Below are 27,695 nucleotides of genomic sequence, written 5' to 3' on the forward strand. Positions count from 1 at the left end.
TAACGGCGCCCACTGTCAGTGACTCGTGATACCTGCGAGCTGTTATCTATTGGCAAACATGCAAGTCAGTATGCTGGGAAAAAACAAGTATATCGGGAAAACTACGCACACAGGAATGTCATAGCTGCCAAGGTTTCAGATTGCCATGTGTGACATTTTCATAATTTTAGTGTAATTATGAGTGACATTTTAACGACTATGAGTGACACTTTCTCGCAAGCAAAAGCAAGCAATGAAGACCAGGGAAACATTTAATTATCAGAAATTACACCTATTTGAGCAACAGGAAACTCTTAGGATCTTAAAATTGCTCTATAGCACCAGAAATAAAAGTGGCCTTGTAACCTGATTGGACAGTAGTCACTGACACTCAGCATCGGGCAAGCATCAGGCGAGTGCGGCCTGTGCACACCCTGTAGGTCCGAGGTACCGGAGTCTGAATCGGCGAGTGAGGCTGAAGCTCACATAGGTTACAACCAGTTAGAGCAAGACTAAACTATGTGCACAAGGAAGAGTATACAAGACAGTTTTATTCGTCCAATTAGTAATCTACAGCCCTAAAATACCTAAAGCAACAGGTACTCGCAAAATGTAACTTGCACCTATCTCTGGAACGAAAGATGAAGAGCCATGGGTGTGGACTGGGGGCAGGGTTTTAAAACATAAACTTCACAATACCACATGAAGAAAAAAATATATGAACATACGTCAACTGTCATCGTAATTCCGGGTAAGACAGTTGAGTTCAACTGGAAATGCACACTAACATAGATACCATGTTGAAATAAAAAAGTTTTCAGTTTTGTTCTGTTAAAATGAACGTAAACCAAATGTTGGATGACACACTTCCCATAATAGAATCAGCACTTTAATGATTTAAATGTTGCAGTTATTCTTGGAAGTAGTGTTCAGGGAAGGCAAAGTATTAATGCACATACTTAGAAAACTTTGGGTTTCCTTTCAGAGTTTCACTTTATATAGTTTCTAATGCTACTGTTAAGGGGAACCAGAACCACCCCCAAGAGTCTGAACTCTGAAGCCGTGTTTTCAGGTGTGCATAATAATCTCCTTTGATTGGACTCTTTAGCAAAGCAATGCAGAGAACTGCACAAATATTTGTGCGTTGGTTCACACAAGTAATGCGTGAATTGTGTTTAATTTCATGTTAACAATTTACTGCTTCCTGGTCAAAATTACAAGTTAGTAAAAGCACCCTATAGTAACGTGTTTAGTTGGTGCTGTTGGCTGAAATGAAAACGTTGGCGGCAGACAGCAGCATGCAACCCGGGCATGTTGGGCAAGGCTGGCAGCCTCAGGCTCTGTGAGGCAGCACACACTTGGTCGTGGCCTACAGGCAGCCTCGAGTCTGCAGCCATGCCCAGGGCAGAACTTCAGCAACACTGCAGACGGGTGATAACGCGCTGCCGCTTACACTAAAAACACATATTATAGGTAAGATCAGGTGCCGCTTACACAAAAAATAGCAATCAGGTAACACAGTGTTTATCTGATTTACTTCAGATTCCGAGTCCAGTCCTGGCCTGCACAGTCATTCCCTCTCACTTCACGGGGGGCGTGGAGGGGATGGTCATGATAAGGATTACGCTTTTTAATTCACTGCAGCCAGGCGGCAGTTTGAGCAGCGCTGCCATGATTTTGCCACAACCAGGAGGGAACACCAGCTCCGGCAGCACTACCAGAATGTGATGTCGCTGCGTGCTGGGCATGATTCAAACATAGCTAAGCAGCAAAGCTGCACAACTGAGTGCTCAGGGCGCCACAGCCTTCATGGTCTATGGTCCGGGATCGGGAGGGTCACAGGTGACATGTTTTAAATAATCCCTGTGGTGCGAGCAGTGCTGATTGCCACCACAACTTTGTCACAGTGCGGCTCAATGACCCCGATCGGCCCAGCGCCACGCACAGGAAAGTGTGGTATAATTTAAAGGCATATTCTTAATTTTATTAAAAACGAGCGCAGTGAGAGATTCCATTACCTCACTGAAGCTGGTATTGACATTTAGCACTAAGAAAACAAACGGCCGACACGTGGTGCAGTGCAGCACTTATCACAAATGAAAGAGTAAATGCTAAACTTGTTTTTTTTTTATCACTCACGTTTCCGAAGGGAGAAGCGTCGTCCAGGATGTCCAGTGAGACCCGATCGGGACCGCCCAGTCGGTGACAGACTGTCCTGGAGGCCGCTGCATCGCGGGTGACTGCCTCCTTCCCTCAGCTGCGGCAAGACTTAAATTTGGGAGGGTGTAGCAGCTGAGAGCACACTGCGACCAGGCCCGGCTCGGGCTGATGCGAGATGCAGCAGGAAGCTGCGAGAACCATTGTTTGCGGGCGGGGCGGCGCGCCAAGCCAAATTCAACAACCAGCCCTCCACAAGTTGATTTCTGGCTCCCCGCTCAGAAATCAGGATGTGACGACGGTTCCCCGCGGCGCCGGCCTGCACGTAACCTGACTGGGCCCCGTGGCGTCAGGCTGACACTGTCCTCGCGCCACCGTCCAAGGTAAACAAAGTTGCGGTGAGCAAAAACCTGAAGGGTATGGAGTGGCGGACAGCGTAACCAGATGGTGACGGTGTCACCCGTGCGGTCCGCACCCCCCCACCCCCCGCACCTCCCGCGTGATGTGTTCCAATATAAGGTATCTAATAATTTCAGGGCTGCGTGTCAAAAATGCTTAGCGGTCCCCTGCACAAAAAGGAGCGCACGTTGTTGGTGACAAAGTAGCAACCATTTTAAACAAGTCAGGTCCCGGGCCGGCCAGCCAATCACAGCGCGGCCCGGGGAATGACGTCATGGGGGTGTCCCGGGCCGGCAGCCAATCACAGCGCGGCCCGGGACAAAGGGGCGGGACTTAAAAAAAAGCCGGAGAAACGCCCCCGAATCGCGTTTTCGCAAGAAAGCGTGATTGACAGCCTCTGTCTCCCAATGGCTAGCCTCCATTTATGGAGCTAGCCAATGAGAGACAGAGGCGGGTCATCAAGCCGACATAGAACTCAAAAGGTTTTTTAGCGCATGCTCACTACGTGAGCACTTGCAGGCAAAACCTAAAAACGTCACAGGGAAAGAGATACTCATCTGGTGGATGAATTGCAAAAATTTGAAAACCATAAAAGCTGGTGTCATTACTGGCTTCCCCACTTTACGAAATTGTGTGATACCAGGCAATTGGTTCATTACACTTTTCCACCTTTTTTACCACCACATATGAGAGCGCCTTAAAATATACAAGTTCAGGATGTGTGCTGTACAAACCTTCTCTTGTGTTTTTATTTAATAAAATTTAATTTTCTAAATATATAATTACCAAGGCTAAACACAAGGTGCACCAGACAAGTGACTTGCCTCTTTGCTCACTGATGGCATTGTTTTCAAAATGGGGGCGGCATTTGTGTTTCCAAGATCATGTTTAGAAAAACTATCATTGCTAATAAACACTTCTCGTTGCAGTGATCTGATCAACTAAGGTAAAACGCTCATGCAGGTTAATATAATACACATTTTTGAAGTTTGCAGAGATTTTTTCGTGTTCTTACATTTTTAGTGCAAGATGTCTTTGAAACTAAAAGTGTTCTTAAAGATTAGTTGTCTAGGATGCATTCCTCTTTACCATTACTTTAGTTAATGTATAAATAAAGCATGCGCATTTGTTTCACATCTTTCTGAATGTTCCTGCTCGATCAGTTGACCACAGCCCAGTGCTGCTGTTTAGCAGGGGGCTGCAATTAAAGGTGAGGAGGGCCACATGCGGTTCCGAGCGGTACTTTGGGTATTCCCGGCCTAGTCTGTATCCATTAACCTAAGGCTGAACTATCTCTGCAGCAAACATTGGTGGTTCTAATCTGAATATGAGATTTGATTGAGAATCCCAGGTCTTGTACTTTCTTGGCACTAAACTAATTGTTCTTCATCCACTTATGCCTTCTCTTCTCCAATCTCCTTTTGACAACAACGTATCTAATTGTGACGGTGCATTATATATAAAAAAAATTGCCATTGTCTCACAGCTGAGATTGGGTCAGTTGTTTCCTTATCTGTCAGTAAGACTGATATAAAGCAGTACGTACCACCGCCTATTTATGCCTCAACCCTAGACCAAGCTGTGCTTTAGAATACATTTTTTTGCATACAAACCAAGAACATCTCAAGTTCTGTATTTACTCACATTCTTGTTTCTAAAATGAACTCCTAGTGTAGTATTCAGACAATGCAGCCCATTTTTATTGAAAGTTAAAAGATCTTTATTGGTTATTTAAAGCTCTTACTACATGCAAGGAAACCAGTTACAATGTTGATAAGTAAAAGGTTAAATTTGCAGAGTACAGCGTCCATTAACATCTAAACTGGAATAATTCATAAGCAGCAATGAGAGAATTATAAATGTAACATTCATTATCTATTTACCGTCATCAGTTATCTTAACTGGTTCAATAACTATAGCATTAAGTATTTCACTGCTCTTGTGATCAGTTGCGGAGCGGAACTATTCAGACCAGTGTCTACTGCTGATGATATTGCGCGGACCACCAAAGCCCCACAATGAGCTTTCAGCAATGTGCGCCTTTCCGTCAATAAAGTTGGACACAAACCAATATATGTCAAGTCTTCTTAGTGGCCATTGCACATATAGCAGTTGGCCACAGGCTTTTGTAACTAAATTCAAATATAGGTATAAACAAAACGCAGATACAAAACCATTTTGAAATAGGTGCTAATAAATAATTCAGAGGTTTGCTAACCGGTCAACTCACAATTTCGTAAGGTGCAAAAGAAGATTGACTTTGAAAGAGAAAGCCATCGGAATGTGAGCATGCATGTAAATTTTGCTTGACAGTACACTTCAACAATTCCTGTTTATCTTAATATTCTGTAAGCACAGAGATTTTAGCGGGTTAGCTAAATGGGACCCCCTTTCCTTTGGACAATTCTGACAGATCAAAACCTGGGTGGTTTCCCATATTAGACGTGTGATAAACTAGGGACTGCTCTTGCTCTCAAGCAAAATTTGACGACCTGGGCCTTGGGTTGACAGTTGACAAAGCAGCCTAAATTCTAATTTGATTTGACAAGGTTCAGTAGAACTTGGAAGTAAAAATGCTGTTCTAAATAACAAGCACAGAAAAAAGTACAACTGCATTGCCAATGTACCAGGAAACTCCTTTTCTCCATAACTCAGTTGGTAAAAATGTGACTTTGATAACGTTTAAGCACTTGCTGTGGTGTTGACTAGGGAGCTGCCTACATATTCTACATATACCAAAAAATGAGCCCAGAGCCTCTCTTTATTTTGAAACGTGATACTTTACGCAACCCAGATTTTCTAACTATAATCCAAGATAGTTAAGAAGCTTTAAGCAAAATAAAGACCCTTTTAACCTGCCAACATTTCCACTTTACCGTTTTTCTACCAAACGTAACTGTTTTTGCTCGGATTAAGGACTGATTTGTTAGTCATTTTAAAACCATTCAATACATGAATTGCCCTTTGTAGACCGGTGGCAGTTAAATCCTGAAAAGTGTTGTAAGCATACTGGAGCACATTATTTAAGTGTTGTTTAGTTTTGAGGTAAAATAGCTGCTGCATTTTAGATCAACTGTATATCAACCTAAATAAGAGTGGTGCAAGACTAAAGTTTTGTTTTAGGTTATGATTTGTTTGCAACTTGGGTGAACTGATGTTGCTGGGCACAATTTAACTTGGGTCCAAGGGTCCCTGCAAAGTTGCATGCTGGCTTTTAAGAAGGACGACAGGTTCCTCATTTATGTAACTTCAAAGGTGGTTTCTGTATGCCCCATTAAATGTTGTCTTGAAGTTCACAAAGGCAATAAGGATATGTTTTTGATAAGATATGGGATTAAGTTTCACTTGCTGTACATAATAAGGCTATTGCACTTCACAGAGGAGTTCTGGACCTTATAGGGGAATGAGGGGAAAGCAGAGTTCCTTTTTAAGGTCATGGATCTCCGATGTGCCTTAGAATATTTTTTTAAATCACAATTGCATTTGTTTTGTTCATGTACCGCAACATTACAGAAACAACCATCAGACTGTAAGTAGCATTTGTAGAGCAAGCCATATTACCCACATACTTTCTTTAAAAGCCTAGCTCAGCCCACAATATGCTTGCCATTCCGCCCTTAACTTTTGGTGTTTTCTTGTACATCCCCTAGAAAATATATAGATGAGTTCTTCTGATTTGGCATGTCAGTTAACTGCTTTGCTCCAACTTGCCGTAGAGGGCTGGGATGGAGAGTTCCAGGATTTAGCAAAGTCTCTCTTAGCGAGTATTGCCTCAACCCCCACCAGGGAACAATTTTCTTTGGTATCTTAGCTGTCCTCAATGATGCCCAACAATCCCACTTGTGAAGTAAGGTCAATGAGTATCCCCAAAACTGTCACAAGGTCGCAAATACAGCCACCCCAGTTTCATCTGATAGAAGGGCATTTGCATGTCTGCATGACAGAAGTAAGTGTATGGCTTGGGATGCCTATAGCAGGAAAGTGACTGCTTTTTTTGCCCACCACAGTCTCTTGTTTAAGAAACGTTCGGTGGAGGTATTTTAGTTGGATAAAGCCGTGTCTGGAGGAAATAACCAGAGTCCTAGAGGACCTGCATGCATAACTCCAATTAGGGTTTCCCAGCTGTCTCAGATCATGTTCGTAATGTCAAGAGTGTTGGGGTGTTAACAAGAATTTTGTGGATTCTAGATATGCCTCCCTTGCCTATTGGATTCATTAGGATTGTGACCTCTAGAGGGCTATATTCAGGGACTTTGATGAGAGCCTTTGTGTTGGTCAAGGGTCTGGCATCAGTGCAAGTATGTAAACAACTGGGTTTTATGTAAGGAGTACTCAAATTGGAGGTCACAGAATGATTTGAAGGGAGAGCCTTGCCACACTTCTCTCTCTGTGGAGATGCCAGTCTTGCCCCATTTACCAATTCCCGGAAGAGAGGCTGTGTGTTGTAGAGACATTGCCCTTTCCAACAGCTGAGTTTCAAGTGTAACCTTGCATTCCCAGCCCATTCATTTCAGTAAACCGATAGGCAAGTAGTCACTCTAGTGAGCTTTGGGACGAAAACTGCTGTCACCACCCTTACCCATAATTCAGGACACACCCTCAACCCCATCTTCGCAGGTGGGAACAAACTCCACTTCATACACAACCCCCCCAGCCCCCCCACCCTCCGCCTCGACCAACACCAACTCTGCAGCCAAGGAACTACATCGCAGGATCCCTAACTGCTCAGAAAAGCTCACACCACCAACCGACAACGTCCCCTGAAGGCCTCCTGACCACCGATCTTGAAGAAGCCAGGCGCTCCTGTAGACGTCTTGATAAAATGATGGAGAAACACCAAACCCCGGAAGACCTGACCACCTACATGCATGCCAACGCATAAGATCCTACAAAGAAGACCTTCATCCGGATCAAAATCCTCACCAACTCTAAGGAACTCGTCGACATCATCCAGCAATTCACCAGACCCACCAACGAAGCCATTGACGTCACTCCCTCCTAGGACCTCTACAACAAGATCGGCTCCAACTTCTACCTGAAAATCAAAGCCCTCTACGACCACTTCCGCGAGCTGACTCCAGAAACTACTATTCCCTCCTGCGATGACAGCCGGCCCACCATCACCTCCTGGACCCCTGTCACCATCAAAGATACCTAAGTAAGAAACAGATTGATTCCCTTGGGTTTGTGTACAGGAAAAGCTAGAAAATTGGCTATAACACAGTGGAATTATGCTCCTCAAGTTAAAAAATGTAAACAACATAAAGAGTACATAACAATTTATTCAAATATTTAAAATAGCATACAGTACATTTGTAAAATAGTATGAACACACAATTAAAAACAAATATATATTTTTGTGACCTGCACAAAAGTATGGGACAGACAAACCTAAATTGTAAAACATAAGACTTGAAAGTTTACAAGGCGTACATTCACAGAAAAAGTTTCAAACTACCCTGGTGTTATAACCTTACAATCTTATATGCATCAGGGAGGAACAACATGAATTGTACTCGAACTTGCGTCGACGCGTTTCGGTGGTTTTGCGTGTAATTCGGTGCCACCTTTATCAAGACTGTTATTTTCGTTGTCTGTCATACAGTTGGGTCCTCATAAGTCTCCTGTAGGTTTCCTTAATGTGGCGTTTCCTATAGGTTGTAGTGGCTGTGATTCTCAGGAATCGGGAGATATTTTACCATCTGCGGATTATTTTTATCATTCCTATCCCGTAATGATAATGGGATTGATTCCAAGTCCGTCGATCTGTGGACACTTTTGTAAAATTGGCCAACCGCTCTCTCTGGCAAGCGTCAGGTTATAATGCTGAGCCGATTCTGGAAATGGCCTTTGTAAACCATTCAATATATAGGACAACTTGGTTTCAAAAAATAGTTTAGGAAGGCGCGGTGAGCTGCCTAGTCCTGGTTGTAATCTGGGGTATTTCAAGTAGTCGTATCCCCTGATTCAGCTCTAGCGTAGCTTCACTATGGGTGTCCGTTTTTCAAGTGAGGGATACGGATCGGAGGGATACGGATCATTACGGGATAGGAATGATAAAAATAATCCGCAGATGGTAAAATATCTCCCGAAAATAACAGTCTTGATAAAGGTGGCACCGAATTACACGCAAAACCACCGAAACGCGTCGACGCAAGTTCGAGTACAATTCATGTTGTTCCTCCCTGATGCATATAAGATTGTAAGGTTATAACACCAGGGTAGTTTGAAACTTTTTCTGTGAATGTACGCCTTGTAAACTTTCAAGTCTTATGTTTTACAATTTAGGTTTGTCTGTCCCATACTTTTGTGCAGGTCACAAAAATATATATTTGTTTTTAATTGTGTGTTCATACTATTTTACAAATGTACTGTATGCTATTTTAAATATTTGAATAAATTGTTATGTACTCTTTATGTTGTTTACATTTTTTAACTTGAGGAGCATAATTCCACTGTGTTATAGCCAATTTTCTAGCTTTTCCTGTACACAAACCCAAGGGAATCAATCTGTTTCTTACTTAGGTCTAAAACCCCAATTCCCTTGCTCGTACCAAGGGGTTCCTCTCTATCTTTATACCATCAAAGATACCACCAAAACCATGAAGAGCACTCACTCAGGAGCCCCAACGGACCCCTGCCCTCCTCACCTCTTCAACAAAGCTGTCGACTCCATAGCTACGATGCACCATCAATGCCTTCTTCAAATCCAGCACTTTCCCAGGCGACTGGACACGCGCCGAAGTCGAGCCCCTCATCAAGAAACCCCCTGCAGACCTGATGGACCTAAATAACTACAGATTCATCTCTCTCCTTCCCTTCATAACCAAAGTCACTGAGAAGAATGTCTATGCACAACTAACAAAATTCATTGAAGAAAACTCCATCCTCGACGCCTCCCAATCCGGATACAACAGCACCAAGACTGCTCTACTCACTGCCACAGACATCCGCACCCCCCCCCGAGCGAGGAAACACCGCAGCCCTGATCCTACTCAACCTCTGAGCAGCATTCGACAGTCTCCCACCACACACTCACTGCCAGACTCAACGATGCCGGCATAAAAGGAACAGCCCTCGACTGGAACCGCTCTTTGCTAATCGGCAGAACCCAAAGACTACCTCCCTTTCTATCCGAACCCATGGAAATCAACTGCAGAGTCCCCCAAGGATCATCGTTCAGCCCCACGCTGTTCAACATCTACATGGCTTCCCTTGCTGCCATTCAGACAGCACAGACTCGGCGCAGTATTCTACTCCGACACCCAGCTCATCCTCTCCCTCACCAAGTACCCCACCACCACCAGACCCAACTTCCAGGAAGGAATGCAGGATGTTGCATCCTGGATGCGCAGCAGCTGCCTGAAACTCTACTCTGAGAACACATATCCTTGTACCCTCCCCGCCGCATGGGACAACACCTTCTGGCCCCCAGCCCTCCCACCGACCATGCCCGGACCTTGCCATCATACTCCTGTCAAAGCAGTCGCCTCCAGCTGTTTGAACATCCTTTGCATCCTCTGAAAGACCTTCAAATGGATCGCACCCGAAACAAAGACCGTCACCCATGCACTCATAACCAGCAGATTCAACTATGGAAACACCCTCTACGCCAGGATCAACAAGTCTCTACTCTGCAAGCTCCAGACCGTCAGGGGTGTGGAATTTCATAAAATAGCTACTTGTCCATGGGGCAGGTTGCTTCATAAATCTACTTGTCCTGTACCAAAATCCACTTGCCCCTTTGGTCCCATGTATTGCAGCAACAAATTATGGAAGCAATCTCATTATATAAGAGCTCTGATATAGCCTCTCTGATTATGCCAGGGCTCATACCATAATATTGTTTGTATACTTGCAATCCCCTTATGTTGTCACGTTTCCACAGATCTACATACTGGGGCTGAAGGTAGTGGTAAGCAATAGTTCCATGGTTGGAATGCTCTTTTGAGTCTGCAGACCTTCTAACTTGCATGATTTTAAGGGTTTTCAACAGCTCTTCTTTAATCTTTTCCCATACTGAGAAATGTTGAAAATTTACTCCGGACAATGGCAGACTTAAACCTTCTTCCGTAGTTGGAGATAAAGTGGTTGGAGGAAAAGTGAACTTGCAAACACATGCATATTTGCTCATGCTACAATGCAGTTCACAAATGTTTTCTAGTAGTGTCTCTTGTCCTACTTCTGTAAATTCTTGAATTCACGAAAACCGCATAGCTGCACTTAATGCAAGAACATATACCATGGATGCATTTTTGAGACTTTCATTAATAATTGAACCCCTAATTTGGTCTGGTAACTGACCTTTTTTGTTTTTATTAAAATCCCCTCTCCCCTCCTCTTGGGTGACAGCAATTTGCTCTTTCACAAGGTACATATCTGCACACAAAGTAGTTTTGTTCAGTGCCAGTTACTACTGTGGCAGTGTGTGCTTTTTGAGACCAACAAACAATTTTTGCTTTTGCCAATGTTTGTTATAATGGCGAGGGCCTGACAGCTCCCACACCCATAAGGTTTCACAAAAACCATGCCAACACAAGTCACACATTGACAAAGAAAAAGCTGACCACTGATTTTTTTACCTGCTGATTTTGCAAATGCTTGTTTATTTTTGCATCCCACAAGTTTGTTGAAACTTGTTGCACTGATTTTCCATTATGAATATTTTTGGGAAATACTAGCATGCATCAACACGTTACTAAGTGATGCTGCAAACGAATGGTACCTGAAAGTTTACAATAGTTTAGCAGAATGTTATTTTCCTGCTTTCATTTTTTAATGAACATTTTATTTTAAAAGCAAAGACTCCTCAATATTGCTTTCAAGCTTCTGCAAACATTTGCATCAAATCGGAGCGCATTCTGGGATGATTATACATAGCCTCATATTAACTTTGAAAATGTGTGTACACGTATTTATACTGGAACCACTGGCCGTAGTGCAGTCGGAGCTTACAACATAGAGATCACACTAATAATAAAGACTTTAAATTAATGAACCATAAATACAGGTTTGAAAAGAATTAACATATGGGCAAAAATATGACCTTAACTGCAGACAGTGCCCTTCCCTGATCCATAATGTGGTACTGCAGACTGCCAGCCATAGGGTTTGTGCTGCAGGGTGTTGGGCCTACTTGTCCCAAGGACAAAATACACATGAAAACTTGTTGCCCTTGATCCCGAACAATATGTCCTGGGCGTTGGGCTATAGGAGTTCCACATCCCTGACCGTACAGAACACCGCACCCAGACTCGTGCTCTGCATCCTTTGACACACACACATCACCTGCGGAACCTCCACTAGCTCCCTGTTGAGAAGAGGTACTTTCAAGATAACCACGCCAACATCTTCAGCATGACACTCCAGACCTGGCTCTTCGGCTGAACGGAGCTGCGCCCCCCCCCCCCCCCCCCCCCCTCTCCAGCACCTTGAGACCCTCATGGGTGAGTAGTGTGCTTAAAATTCCCCTGATTGATTGAGAGGCTGACAAACTGCAACGCCGCTGGCGAGGTCAGATGCACGCCACCACATACTACGCATTTACTCATGGGGTGCAATTTGGGTGAGAGCAGGAATCTCCTTCTAGGCGATAACAGTTTAAACTGACAAGGAGAGTAAATGTATCCTGGTTGAGGGTTGGCTGTGCGGCACAGTGTGGTGGTGCTAGGCAATGTTTATGCCTGAATCAAGACCTGCCCATTTTTGGAGCTCCGTTACGACAGCACTTAGTTACTTGTTGAAAGGTACCCTATTGACTTGGGGAAGACTTTAATTGCGTCTTAGGTACTGTAAGAGATCGCTTAACTCCGTCGCTACCTGTAGCACTGGCACATAAGACAACTGAGGGCATGGATAAAACATTGGGACATGAAGGAAAAAAACACGTATAAGGGACATATCAGAATAGACTGGAACGTCTGTTCTAGGGAGTTCTGCCACTACGTAAAACGCACAGAATAACTCGGGTAATATGCTGTGCAATGATAGTGCGCTCCTGCTGTCATTTCAACTGGTGGATGAGCGCCCAGCGGTTCCAACCTGGTGCCTGCACACAGCCCTTGAGGATGAGGTATTTTGTGATATGTTACATGATCACATCGTCTAGTACTTTGTGTACAACTTTGTGTAAATTGGGAAGCCTTCAAGGTGGTTGTGAGGGGCCACTCTATAGGCCAAATGGTGGGGATACGTCTTGAGCTCAACTGAGAGTTTACCCGAACGGACGTCGCACTACATCAGCTGGACAACCCTCTGGGTATGGACCTAGATAATACAATGGTAGAACTCCTCTGGTGACATAATTATAGGGGCAATATTGCCCCCGAGGTAGAGAGAAACCAGAACAGTTGCTGGCCTGGATGGTCTGCCCCATGGGCAGGAGTTCACCCATCACTCACATGGTAACCCGGGGCAGAGATACCCTCTACTATCCAGTAACAATAAATACAGCAATTCATGAGGATTGTTTCCCTACGTGGTCCGCAGGGGTCAGCCCAACTGGAGGAACCCAACATGTTCCAGGATCAGATATAGCTCTGGAGACTCCCAGTGGGGGAAGCCGAGGGGCTGGTGGGACCGATAACGGTCCCGGAAATACGGGCTGTCATCAAGGGTATAGCCACTTGAAATTCAATGGCACCAGATGACCTCCCCCTGAAATATTACACAACGTATGTTGCGATACTGGCCCTGTGCAAGAAAGCATGCAAGCTGTGGCGACTCCTGGACTCAACAAGCTTATCCAAGACCATCTCACCTGAGGCTGGCACGACAGACCACTAACCACTCTCCATGCTCAGTGCTGACTTCAAGGCCCTGTCCTCCAGGTTGGGGCTGCACTTGCCTGCTCTTACACATGTTGATCAGAAAGGGATTATCCTGGCCTGTTACACCTCCCTCAATCTCAGACTGTTGTACAACATAATTCCTAACCAGGATTGGTCATTCCATCTGCTGGCCATGATCATATTGGTGGAACTGGATAAGGCCTTCGATACTGCGCAGAAGGAGTTTCTGTAGTCTGCTATGATCAGCATGGGGCTGGGAGAGGGATGGGACAACTAGGTGCAGCTGTTGTACTCCATGCCTACACCAAGGTGAAAGCTGAATGCACCATCTTGAACACATATGATATCTTCTGTGGCACAAGACAGAGATGGCTATCCCCATTGCTTTTCACCCTGGCCATTCAGCCGCTGACAGAGTATATTAGAATAGAGTGCTGGGGTAGGGGACTCGCAGTGGAAAGGGAGGAATAAATCCTATCCCTTTATGCGGACAACCTGCAGAATGGGGAGCAGGATATAGGCTTAGTCCTGCAGTTCCTTGAATATGGGTCTTTATCTGGCCTTCAGGTAAACCAAGCCAAAATGTGCGTCTTTCCTGTGTTGTGCACGAGGCCCCAATACTGGATGGTTGCCCACTGGACACTCTGGGCACCCCACATGTTCAAATATCTCTCAGTTCAAGTCTACAATTAAACATTCGCTCTACGGGAGGGCACCCTAGGCAAAGCAATGCGCTCCCTGAAATTTTTTTTCCTTCTGACTCCTTAAAGCTTCCAGTCATGGCACGCATATAGCTCTCCAAGATGATAATTCTCTCACAGCTGCTTTATTATTTTGTGAACTTACTGGTGTGGATCCCAGTGTCATGGTTTCAGCACCTAGACTGCCTCCTGAGGGCGCTAATATGGAATGAGGGCCATCAGCTTGTCTCGCTCTCAACCCTCAGCCGCCCGCCACTTGAGGGTGGACCCGGGGAACCCTACTTTGAACTTTATCATTTGGCGGCGCTGTTTCATTCACACGATGGCTGGATGGGGAAGGGCTTCTAGAGCTAGGCCAGATTGGAACTGAGCCTAATCAGGGGACATTACGCACAAAGCTGCTACAGCCTGCATTGCTGAGCTGTTGGTGCTGCTGCCGTAAGCAGACCGGGGTTGTGGCGCTTTATTCCCCTGAGCTACAGCTGGTGGGGCTGCTGCTTGGTGACCTTAATTACATATTTCAGAGCTAGTCAATTGAACCCGTGGACAGAGGTCTGGATCGTGACAACAAGTGATTGCTACCATTTAGGCACCCTCATCCCACTGCCAGAAGTAATGGAACAGACGACTGTCCCGGCGGGCCAATTCATTCTATACAAGGCCCTTTCGCAGATGTTTAGGGACCTCTGAGGACAGGAAGACACTGAGTCGCTGACTCATCCAGTTGAGCAGCTATTACTGGCGATGGTCAAGGGAGCCACCTGATCACATGGTTTTACAGGGCACAGAACATAGTGGCTGGGAGTCCCTTGGGATCCATTAGGGAGCGCTTGGCAGCTGACCTGTGCCGTGACCTCTCGGATGCAGAATGGTTTAGAATACTGGCATATCCCAAGATATTGTAGAGCAACACCAGATTGAAATAGATTCTGTATAACTATACGCACAGGATGTACCTGATGCCGCACAGGCTTGGGGGGATTTTACAGGAGCGAGCACTGGCCATGTCCTAGATGTGAGACACTAGATGCAAGCTTACTCCACATGACTTAGGAGTGAACATACTTACAGGGGTTCTGGGAGCAAGTACTCACACTCAATGCGACCCTGAGTTGCTGACTGGAGAATACTCTCAAGGCCTGTCTGCTGGTGGCCTTACCTAGGCTGAAGCCTGAAAAAGTGGGTCTCCGTTTGTGGACATGGACCTAATAAACTATCCAAATGGAGAATCACCTTGACCTGGAAGTTGGCAGGGTGTCTTAGGGTAGGGATGTGGGCAAGAGACGTGATGCTGTAGGCCAGAGTAGAGGAGAAGGAACTGGGAAGCACACAGTCCTGAAGAGGGAGTAGATGTCCCAAAGTGGACCTGTGGCTGAGGGACCCCCCCCCCCCCAATTCTCACGCCTTAGTTAGGTGATGAGGCCACACTGCCTGCCCCTCCTTGGTACAGGTGGCGTTCCCCATCAAGACACAGAGGTTAATGTTTACTTTTGCCACCACAACAACCTAAGTCCGGAGAACTCCACATACATCTCGAACATGAGCTGGATAGATGCCACACTGCCGATGTTTCAATCATTAGAAATTATGGCTCGTACAATAGCACTAACACATGAACACACAGACTACAGCTCATCCACACACAAGGGGCACTGGGAGAGAGAGGAGACCAGAGTTCGTGTAGGACACACCCCTTTAGCCACTAGGTCGCTAAGGCCACACATGCGAAACGCAATGGGTTTTGTGATTAGACAGTAAATATCGGGATGTGTTGGATGTATAACAACAATCTTTATGCACTGTTACCAAATGGCAATACATTTCTTTTACAAAAAAGATAAAGAAACCCTATGCGAGTTTGTACGTATCATTTGTTACCGAAGAATTCAATTAAGTAGTTATTCGTTGACGCTCAATGCACTTTAATGTCTTAGCAAATGTTTGACACCCGTCTAGTTTCTGTTGAAGTCCATTCCAATTGTATTTCTCTTTCAAGATGTTTTAGTGACCTCTGTTTGGAAGCACTCCTAACGGTCTCTTATTTCACACCATTATTACATTTCTTTTATACTGTAGCCGTTGTAAGCACACTTGGATCTCCCTGAGACCTATTGCATATTTAAGTGATTTTTCACTTTCTTGGTTCTATGTGCACATCTTATGTCACCATTGAATGACGTTTTCCTTTACTCAGTAAGAGTAAATGGGATCCTGGTGGCTCACTTAAATACTGTTTGCCTCATGGTCCACTGCTAGCCCACAGCTTTACACTGAGGGAGGGATTTGTCACATCTGACACACCCTCTCATCTATCAAGATAAGCCTGATCCATGGAGAGAAGCTGAACAGTCTCCTTCAAAGATGACAACTAGTCACTCACCCATATGCAGCTTGTGGTACCAACGTGCAGTATTTCCATCTTATTGGTGCTGAGAGCCACATGGTTATCGTGCATTAAAACGTAGCTGTCCTTGGAGCAATTTCGAAATGCTAGGAATACCCTCTGGTTCATTAGTGTTCAAAGCAAACACAAGGAGATGATGGACAGAGTGCTGAAACTTCAGATACTCGCCCCCAGTCGCAGATCTGGGTTGAATCCATCATGGTTCTTAAGCTCACTTTGCCACCCCAGTTCAGACCCAGCTATATATCAGTCTTGACCCTGTCCCTCATGGGAACAGCCCAGCCTGAACTGCCAAGCCAAGTCTTCCCTGGACCAGAAACTAGCATCTTGGGAACGGTTTTGGGGTAACGCCCCATTTCAGCTAGGATACCTTGAATCCAGTTTTAAAGTGAGCAAGGGATCCACATCTGGGCATATCCTGCAAGCTTAGGTCGAACAAACTAAACATTAGGGCGTTACCACCAGTGCAAAACTTGTTGAATATTATCAGTACACTATGAAAATTTGAAACTGTGAAGTCTAATAAGATTGACTAATGGACTCAAATACATACTGAAGAGGGTAGAGACCTCAGATGAGCCCTTTGAGACCATACCGTTTGGATGGAAAGATTAGCAGTGGAAAGAGGCAGAGCTTGTTCTTGATAAGTAAGCAAGGATTCACTCCTGTGCTGGCTGGTAGTCCAATTTCATTCAAACAAGATAGAAGAATATGGTGGGAGAAGATGTCAACCTGCTGAGAGATCAAGGAGGACCGTAGCTGCCTGTCTTCCAGAATCCAGAAAAAATAAGAAATTTCAGCAAAGCAGTTATAACAGATTTTGTCCCAGGGCCTGAACTACACCGGTCTTCAAATGGATTGAGGAGCAAGTCCAAGTCTTGAAAAAAAACAAAAAAATTGGGAGGCTAACAAAGCAAAAAGGTAGATCAGTAGGTTTTAGGATGGGCATGCTCTTTGTTTTCCTCAGGGATTAGGGACCTTCATTGAGAGGAGCAATGATACTGTCATTGCCCAAACGTCAAAGGGGAGCCTGTCAAACTTGAATGAAGCTTAGTATGGGTGACCCACTCTGTAAGTAAAGGGTGAGAGTGTTTCTCTAATGAACATGTTGGAAGTGATCCGTAAAGACAAAATCTAGCGGATTGAAAAATTTGTCAAAATCAAAATTGTATTTAAAAAATGGCAGTTGTGTTTATCACGAGCTCTGGAGGTGTAGGTTTGGAAATAATGGGCTGGGGAGTTCCTTTAGTAGCTTCAGTACTTTTCTAGTTGAAGCAGAAAGAATGTAGTTCTAAGGAAACTCGGAGCAATCTTTAAAAAATGTCAGTTTTATTGGTGTTATGCATTTTAATGTAAATATGTCCCCAATTTGGGCTAGAGTCTTTCCTCCTTCAGCCTGCCTGCATTTTAACTTGGCTGTAAGTCTGAATTGAATCATTCGGAATCGGGGCACGTTCTTACTGAAGTAACTGCAGAGACTAATGATATTATCTAATGCAGATGACATTCAATTTGAGCACCCTCGTGGTCTGTCGTAGCAGTAAGTGGGTTTTTAAAAAATCATTTTATTAAAATATCAATACCAAATAGACATCGGGTGACAATTTAAACGGTTACAGGCTTTATCATTTCTTTCCATACATCAGAAGATACAGTACAGAATAATAAAAATGGATCCAGGGGACTCGTGCATCTCCTCATCTTGGCGCACCGGGGGGGGTCACAGATGTCTCCACGATAGTGGTCCAAGCCTCCCAAACTTTCCCCCACTTTGCAGGACACCCCCTAGCCGCATATACTGCCTGTTCTCGAAACATGCACCAATCCAAGTCTTCCGCCCGTATCTCTACTTGGGGCGACTGGATTGCCCCCCACAGCTGAGCAATATTACGCTTTGCTACCATGTATGCTAATGTCGCCCACTGCTTTCTGTGTGCATTCAGATCTGTCGGCTCCCAGACATTTAGGATGCATCTGTGGACCTCCAGCCTCATCTCCACCCCCAGGACCTCTCGCATCGTATCATGGATTTTCTCCCAGTAAGTCCGTACCCCTGTGCAGTGCCACAAAATATGCATAAATGTTCCAAGTTCCCCACATCCCCTCCTGCACTCCCCACCCTCCGAACGGCCCATACGGATCAGACTCTGTCCCGTAACATGACCTGTGTAAAAAAATGTAATGCACCAGCCTGAGCCACATCTGTATCACCACCACCCGTGGAGAGGAAAGCTCCTCCCTCCAGTCCTCCTCGTCAAGTTCCAGCCCATCCTCATTCCAGCGTGTTAGGAGTACCAGTGGATCCTCCATGTTATTTATGAGTTTCCTGTAAATTAAAGAGATGGGCCATCTCAGGGAGGTGACCATCCAACACCTGGTCTTCAAGGGGGAGGCGTCGGGGAGCCATGTATCTTTGGGAATATGTGTGCGCAGTGCATGACTAATCTGAAGGTAGCAGTAGTGTTCCCGATCGTGGAGGTGGTACTACTGCTGAAGAGATTGAAATGTGTGGACCATGCCCCCTCCCCAAAAATCCTTACTTTTTGTGATCCCAATGAGGTCCCATTTATCAAAGCCCCTGGATTTCCAGAGTGCCCAATCTCTCAGAGCTCCACAGCGGGGTAGCGAGTGTATCTGGCAGCCGCGTGCCACACCTGAACATTGTGTGCCGTGGGTCCCGCTAGGGGGAACCGACTGGGCCTGGCATAGAGCCCTCTCGTAAAGTCGCCCCCTGGCACTTGTTGGCAGTCCATGACATATCCCGGGTCCCCTGGGGGACCGTAGATAGCATAATTCACCGCGGTCAGCTGCGAGGCCCAATATTTGCGTAGGTCCGGTAGACCTATTCCTCCATCATACCATGAAAGAGTAAGTTTAGGGAACGCGATACGGGGCTTTCCGTCCCACAATAGTTGCCTCTGTAGGGACTCTTGTCTTTAAAGTAGGAGGCTGGGACCGGGTCCATCGCATTTTGGACCAAATACAAAAACCGGGGAAGGGCCACCATTTTAAAAAGCACAGCTCTACCCAGAAGGGAGAGCAGCTTCGCCTTCCAGCGCGCCACATCCCCCCCCTTAGTCGAGTCAGAGGGGGCCCCAAATTGTTGGTAAATCGTAGCTTCGGGTCAAGCGTTGCGTAAATGCCGAGATATTTAAATCCTACTGGCTCGATCCGTATCGGGCAAGTAGAAGGAATCATCGGCGGATCCCCCCTGAGTACATAAAGAACTGATTTTGACCAATTAATTGCAAAGCCTGAGTATCTCCCAAAAATCGCAAGCACATCTAGGAAACAGATCAACGATCCTCCTCGGATTAGTGAGATAAAGCACGATATCGTCCGCATATAAAGAGATCTTGTCTTCGCAATCCAGTGTCCAGCTCGGGCCACAAATCGAGCGGTCCCACTTAACCCAGGCCACGAGCGGCTCCAAGGCCACGCAAAAAGGAGCGGGGACAGGGGACACATCTGCCGAGGGGGAAGTTGGAGGATTTTCGATTATTGACAACAACCCTGGCCAGAGGGGCCGCATACAGGAGGCGCACCCAGGTGATAAACTCAAACCCAAAACCCATCTTTCCCAACACCGCAAATAGGTACTGCCATTCGACCCTATCAAAAGCCATAGTGGCATCCAGGGATACCAGTACCGCTGGCAGTGGCGGCTGGTGACATTTGAATGTGGTGGTGGGGGGGCGTAGATTTTGTGTAGTAGTGTAGGTGTATAATCGTTAAATCCTATTGATAAAGTCTTCACTGCCAGCATGTGTTTCGCCGAAATCCAGTTTTATCAAGACTGATAAAGAAGAAATGGGATAGAATGCAAAATGTGAAAAGTCGTGGGATATAACACATTGTGATGTCACAATTTATATTTTGTGGTATCGGTATAAGAATTGCACCACAAACTAACAGCTAACATCTGTTGACTACCTTCAGTCAATTATAAGGGTCGTGCTTCCTTAGAAACATAATTTTATTGCACGTTTTTTTACAAGGTTCTCTCAAATGATATGCGTGTATTTTTAATCTGCAGTTAGTAACAGAAAGAACAAAAAAAGGCTAACATTTATGAGTGAGCACTTCAATACAACTATTCCCATTTTGACAAAAGTGAATGCGCATACCTACATGTCAAAACAAACTGACGAAAACAAACAACCGGTAATTAATTATGTGGGTTTGCTCCAGTAATTAATGCCAGTTGTTTGTAGAAAACGTGCAAAAATTCTATAATTGAAAGAATTGATGCGTGTATCCTGGGCTTAGCTCCAGAAGTTACTGTTTCATGAGAAGAGCCCTGGGAGGTACTGCTCTTAGTGCTGTACTATGTAAAAGCCTTGTTCAAGCACAGTCCAGTCCGTGAGCCAAATGAGCGCTAAATTGAAGAGCAGAATGTAATCTGCTGCCGGGCGTCGCTTCTGTTAAGTGTATCAGGTCTGTTGTCATTGTCAACACGCACCCCTTTCCCGTCTCCATTGCGCACTGACTGCAGAGCTGCTGGTTTTACATTTTGAAGCCGTGCGCAGTAATGAATTGCTCTCTATTACGTTTCTGAAATAGTTGCATTAACTTAACTCCGTTTCCTGTGAAAGTCCACGAAAATATTTTGGCTGCCTCTAATGGACGCCTGCATTGTCGGTCTCAACCGATAGGCCAAATAATAATATATTCGTTCTGTTTGACCTGCCTGCTCACCTTCCAGTGCACTTGCACTGCTCTGAGGGATTTCACTATCTGGCACGTTCCATCCTAGGTGCGTGCAACAACTAACACTATTAACCATGGCTGATGTATGTGCATTGTTTAGTCCAAATAGACGCATAGCAAACAATAGTGCAGCAGTTCCCGTTTCACCTGGCTCAGTGTAGAAGGTGGCGGGAGACACCGAGGCCTTTTTTTGGAAACCTGTAAACTACCGGAAAATGCAATATCGTATGGCCACTTCTAACTAAGCCCCTACTACATGGACTCTAGCAAGTAGAGAAACCTCCCATACAGGAGGCTCGTGTGGAAACGCGTGCCCTGGTTGCTGTCAGTGTACGTGTAATACTGCCGTAACGGTAAGGCACAGCTCCTGTGCACACCAACCGAGCATTCATTCATTCAGTGGTGCCTCGCGCACATTGAGCACTTCCCACATTGCACTCGTTTGTTCTCACATGTGCATGTGACAGTTGGGGCCTACAAGTCCCGCGAAGAAGGGAAGGGAGAGAACAAGTGTTGGATGCGTGCATTACACACAAATGGCGATAATAATCTCATGTCCCGCCTCTGCTACACCCTTCCACTGTGGCATTAAAACCACGGTGTCAAGAAGCTGCGGTGGGGGAGGACGACACCCAGCTGACCTGGAATCCTTTACATTGGCAGAAAACCATGTTTTACCAGGCTTGCCACAGTTCTCACAGGGAGGATAACAGCAACTTTTTTTTTTTTTGTGGCAATTTTAAATAATATCTCATCGGTGACGAAATGAAAGGAGTTACTTTCGTGTACCTCAGTATACACCCAATACAAATAATTCACTGAGCAAATAGGTTTGGTTTTTGCTGAGGGCATGCCTACCGACAAACACAACATGCAAGCAGAAAACCCTTTCTGCTTGCATGTGCTTTGGTGCCTTTAACATCTTATGCGGGAGGCGGGGCTGGCAATCCAGACGCTGCTCCAGCAGTCACAGGATTGGCGGAGGGCAGGCATACTCCCTGCCCATTAGGAGACCGGGGGCTGCGCGTGAAGCAACCCTCGGTCTCTTAAGGAGAATGCTAATTCGCATGTTTGGGCTGATCATAAAAATGATCAGCCCAAAAACGAGCTTGCGCACTATTGCGCTGTCACTCAACGGCTGAGAGTGCTGCTGCAGCCCCACCCCTTCAGCACCATGCTGAAGGGGGTGGGGCTGCAGCAGCGCACTCAGCCGTTGAGTGACAGCGCAATAGACAGTGTCCGTGTTCTACTTCTCATGCTAATTCCAATCCGGAGTCCTGGTTGCTGCAATTAGCGTGAGAAGTAGAACGATTTATGCCGTGATTAGTGGGGCAACGCCCACAATGGACGCACCGCCACTGACCGCTGGCTCCTGGATCGTGGGTGACCTGCCCAGCACTCCATGCAGGCGGCGCAAATTAAGGGCGGTATTGCGACGCTGCATGAAACCGGACTGGTCCGCATGTATCAGGGAAGAGATAACCTTGACCAGTCTCGCTGCCAACCGCTTCGCCAAGACAGTAGGCTCTACATTCAATAAAGAGATGGGCCTGTAAGACGAAAAACTAGTTTGGGGTTTGCCTGCCTTGTGTATGATTTAAAATATTGGCCACCCGCTGGTCGTAAGGAAGCCGTCCCTCTTCTCTGCTTTCCTCATACATAGAGCTGAGGCTCGGAGCGAGACGGTTGGCACTCAGCTTAAATAGCTCTATGGGGATTCCGTTCGGACACGTGGCCTTCCTGATTGCACATTCCTTATGGCCTGCGCCACCTTGTCATCCGTAAGTGGCGATCTAGATAATTTCCTGTCCTTTTCCGCGAGTTCAGGTAGTTGGATGTCTCCATCATTGCTCTATTCTCAGCCTCTGTATACCTCTCCTCAGAGGCGTACATCTCTAGTCTGCAAAACTATCTGCCACTGCCTGCGGATCTGTAATTTTACAGGCATTCTCCTTCAACAACTCCGGTACCAGCCGCGATGCCCACTCTCCCTTCTCAAGCCAGGCTATTAGCTTCCCCGCCTTATCTCCATGCTCATACACTCTACTATGTGTCTTCTCATTCTGTGTTTTGTCCCTGTTCCTGGCAAGGCCTCTGAACTCATCCTGCCACAATTTTAACTGGAGCAGGCCCTCTGGGTTGGCTGCCCGGACCACTTCTCTTTCCAATCTCAACACTTCCTCTTCCGCCTTCTCTATCAATCGTTCCTTCCTCTTCTTGGCTATCAGGGACAAGGCCTCCCCCCGGACTACTGTTTAATATGCTTCACACAGAGTCTGGGCAGAGTCCACAGTCTCCTGTTTTCCTGAAAATACCTGTCTGTGACCTTAATCAATTTCTTCTTAGTGGTGGGATCTTTCAATTGCCAGGCACTAATTGGGGCAATTCTGCCTACATTAAAATAGTCTATCTCCAGCCGGAGCCAAACCGGCGCGTGGTCCGAGATGCCTCTCTCCAAATGCCATGTCTCCCGAACATGGTGAGCCTGAGCTGCCGGCACTAGCAAGTAATCTATCCTGGACAGGCTATGGTGTGCAGCGGAAACATGCGTGTAGTGTACCTCAATCAGATTGCGTACCCGCCAACCATCCACCAGCCCCATCATCTCAAGAAATTCTAGGAGCCACCTCTGTGCAGGCCAAAACACCCGGGTGGGTTGTCGATCCACCTCACCGTTAATGACTGCGTTAAAGCCGCCTCCCATCACTAAGAGGCCTAAGGGGAGAGTCCAGAAGATAGATCCCAAGGCACGAAATGTTTCAAAGTGTAGACCTGGCGGGACATAAACGGAAACGAGGGTAATCGTCCTCCCTTCTGCCCTGATATTCCAATGTATCTGCCTCGCTTGTCAACCCAAGGAGCCTGAACAGTGGGGGGGTGGGGGGGGGGAGGAGTTCTTAATCAAGATACCAACCCTCCTATACCATGAAGTGAACCCCCGCATGCACCACCAACCTATAGCCCCCTTTATATAAGGCCCTGCAACGGTTCCCAATAAGATGCGCCTCCTGCAGTAGTGCCACATCCGGGGAGTGCCTCCGGATAAATTGGCTAACCATTCCTCTCTTAATCTTATCCCCTAGGCCATTTATATTCCAGCTAAGCGCACTGATCCCCGATCCTTGTCTAGCTTTCGACATTGTGGTAGTATGGAAACAATACACTCATAGCCTTGTCACCTGATGACAACCCAATCAAACTAAACATAAGCAGTCCCTTGAGTCCCCAGTTACTTGACATTAACAAAACCACACCAATCGCCAACAATCCCTTGAGCATCAGATTTTCGAGGGCCAGCAACCCCCCCCCCCCCCCCCCCCCCCCCCCTCCCGCCCTGCACCCCTGCTCATGGCTTACGGCCATCCCCCAACTGGCAGTGTGCCTGTCACCCCATACACTAAGCTACTAACTAAAAGTAGAAAGGCAGAGGAAACCAGGACCCTGTCATCCCCCCCCCCATCCCATCTACCTCACTAGGTGTCCTTAACAGTATGCAACTCTGGGATCAATACAAACCAATTACACGTGGGTCAAGCCCACTACCTGACAAATGTCAAAAGTCCCAAATGGTCTGTTTGCCGTCATTCCTGCTCCTCCAGTCCGCCACCTACATCAAGATCTTGCCGCTCCGGGAGGATTTTCCAACCAGTCGGAAGCCACCTCTGGATTATCGAAGAACCAAACTCTACCCTCGGCCTCCACTCTCAACCGGGCAAGAAACATCATTGCATACTTCAGACCTCCATCTCTGAGCTTCTTCTTCACTCAGAGAAAACTTTGACGCTGTTTCTGGACTGCTTGGGTGAAGTCCGGGAAAAAGGAAATAGTAGAATTTTCTAATTTAAGGGGGCCTTCCGGCCGAGAGGCCTGCAGGATAGCGTCTCTGTTCCTGAAGTTTAACACCCTCGCAATCATCTGGCGAGGAGTGGCCACCAAAAATTACCTGGACCTCTGAAATCCCAATATCTGGCCACAGGGGACCCACTGGTGCAGACTGGCGCAGCCACGCCCACGCTGAACAGATGTATTAGGCGCCAGACCCGACAAGCCGAACACCACGCCCAACGAAGGATAGCCAGGGTCTTCTGTGATGTCTCGCCTTCAGGAGGAGTCAACTCTACAATCCAAAGGAAGTAATCCAAAGAGAGGGAGCGCTCCTCCTCCCAGCCAGTATCCAGATGGAACCGCTGCGCCACCTCCGCCTTTCTCTTGGACCCTTGCCCACTCAAAGATCCAGTAATTCAGGTGTCTGCCAGGTCAGGGACCAGAGTCATGGGCAGGTCTCACCCGCGGCCCCCCAGCCTCCAAGTCTGCTCACAGTCAGGGCGGGGCACTCTGGCAGCTTCCCCCACCCTGAGGACCAGCATGCTGCTACACTGCCCCCTCTAGCGCCCCACAGCCAAAAGGGGCACTTCTAGTAAACCAGGGGCGGGGGGGGCCGTCACCACCTCCCCCACCACCACATTTTTTTTGTTGAGATTATATGCCAATAGGTGTCCTTATTGCCTGTAAACTTTAAAAGGAAAACTGTGCTGCTAGTGTGTTGAGCGAAGTGCCTTGCTAGAAGAAATTTCACACTGAATAACTGAAAAGATAGACTTGTTTAGAAAAATTGAGTTTTCATACTACTGTTCCCTGCCTCAGTCATACCCAAATCTTATCTGATGCCACCCTTACTCCATCCTCTGAAGCGTGGGAAGCCACTATAAGTTGTTAAATAGCAAAATTGCCGAACCTATAGTACCTCGCTAAAACGTTATTGTTACCCCACAAGCTTTACCTCTACAAACAGGGTAGAAAACTGTGGCATCCTAAACGGTTCCAAGCAAAAATGTGGCATAAAATCGGATTTGCCAGGCGAATATTTACAGGCTTACCAAATCTAAAATTATTTGACATTCAATATATAGTGTAACAAATATCTTTCTTTACTCTGCTGATTGTGATGTTAACAAAGCATCAAGCCCTGCAGATTTTAAGAAGTGATTTCTTATGTAGTTCACTCTATTTCCAGTGACCACTTATGTATTTCAGTTGTTAGAATATGTTCTAGTTCGTGGAAACACAAACTTAACTTTTTAAAAAAGCACATGCCTACTTTTGGAATCCACCCATTCTACATTAATGGAGTTTCAACTTAACAAGGCAATGCTTGACTTACAACTACAGAGTTTTGTGTCCTTCGTAAGAATTCGAACTAATTAATGTTAAAATGGTATCTGATGCGAGTTATGGATAGTATTTGGCACATTTTCATGAATAATACATTTTTCTTTAAGGTACCATTATATTTGATTATGTATTTAACCAGTAAATCATTTGTATGAGTAAATAACAAGGCTATTGCCCGATTTGCATTGTTGAACATACCCTGTCCTATATGATGTTTATTTAAGGTAAATGTCAAGTCATAGTCAAGTCATAACATTTGTATAGCGCACTACATACCCAGAGGGTTTCAAGGCGCTTAGGAAGGGGAGGAGGATTATTTGTCAAATATCCACGTTTTAAGCTGCTTTCTGAACGCTAGGTGGTTCTGGGTGAGGCGAAGGTAAGCGGGGAGTGAGTTCCATGTTTTAGCAGCCAGGTATGAAAAGGATCTGCCTCCCATGGTGGTCTTGTTGATGCGAGGTACAGTGGCGAGGGCTTGGTTGGAAGAACGTAGTTGGCTCTACTAAATAGCTACTTGACCATAACTCACTTTCTCTTGAATTATTGTGCATGCATGTTGTATCCAGTGCAAGGACATAAATATTTATTGAGATTTCATTTTTAGGTGGTGGATCATTATGAGAATCCCAGGAATGTTGGCTCTTTGGATAAGAATTCAAAGAACGTTGGAACAGGTTTAGTTGGGGCTCCAGCCTGTGGTGATGTCATGAAATTACAGGTGAGTGTTTAAGATCACACAATTCTGGTTTCCTAATTTTTCTTTACCTGATCATAATTTGTTCACTCTAGAGTTGGATTCTTGATTTATTTATTTGTTGATTAATTAAAACCATTACAACGAAGAACAGAAATAAATGCAAAGACAACACATTCCCAGATTAAATATTCCAGGATACAATGCATAATGTTGGCCACAATCAATTAACTTTTTCCAGATCGGGGTAATTTAAAATTATTATTTCATTTTTAAAATAGTCTATAGGGCTTGGCATTTTTCAGGGATGAAGTGCACGTATATCATTCGATATAAATAATAACCATAATAAATAGAACATTATCTAAAAAGTAGTACTCTAAAAACCAACAATTACTACATTAAAAAGAGCCGCCATAGAAACAATTCATCATCACCTTAAAAACAGCAGCATCCTCATTTCACAGCCGTAACAAATCTAACATACTTTGGGTGTCAACCTTACATAATTTCATTTCCACTGTAAGCATAAATTTTACAAATTGGTGTATTATATGGACGTTGGCACCACTGAAGCAAAATATTAATGCCGATCTACAAGACCTAAGTCCCATTTCTATGAAAATAGTTTTTAAAATTGTTTTCCGTTCCTTCATCATTTTTGGGCATAGTGTAACCATATGCAGCAA

At 45.6% G+C, this 27,695-nt stretch overlaps 1 protein-coding gene across 1 annotated transcript in view; it reads left to right on the plus strand.

Annotated features, from left to right (window-relative positions):
- Positions 1–27,695, plus strand: part of ISCU (iron-sulfur cluster assembly enzyme) — a 91,475-nt gene that overhangs the window by 10,032 nt on the left and 53,748 nt on the right. Inside the window, exon 2 of the mRNA XM_086943091.1 lies at positions 26,917–27,030. Within this exon, the coding sequence (XP_086799217.1) occupies positions 26,917–27,030 (114 nt within the window). The remainder of the gene's footprint in view (positions 1–26,916; positions 27,031–27,695) is intronic.

The sequence above is a fragment of the Lissotriton vulgaris genome, chromosome 11, assembly GCF_964263255.1.
Source record: "Lissotriton vulgaris chromosome 11, aLisVul1.2, whole genome shotgun sequence".
Classification (NCBI taxonomy): Eukaryota; Metazoa; Chordata; class Amphibia; order Caudata; family Salamandridae; genus Lissotriton; species Lissotriton vulgaris.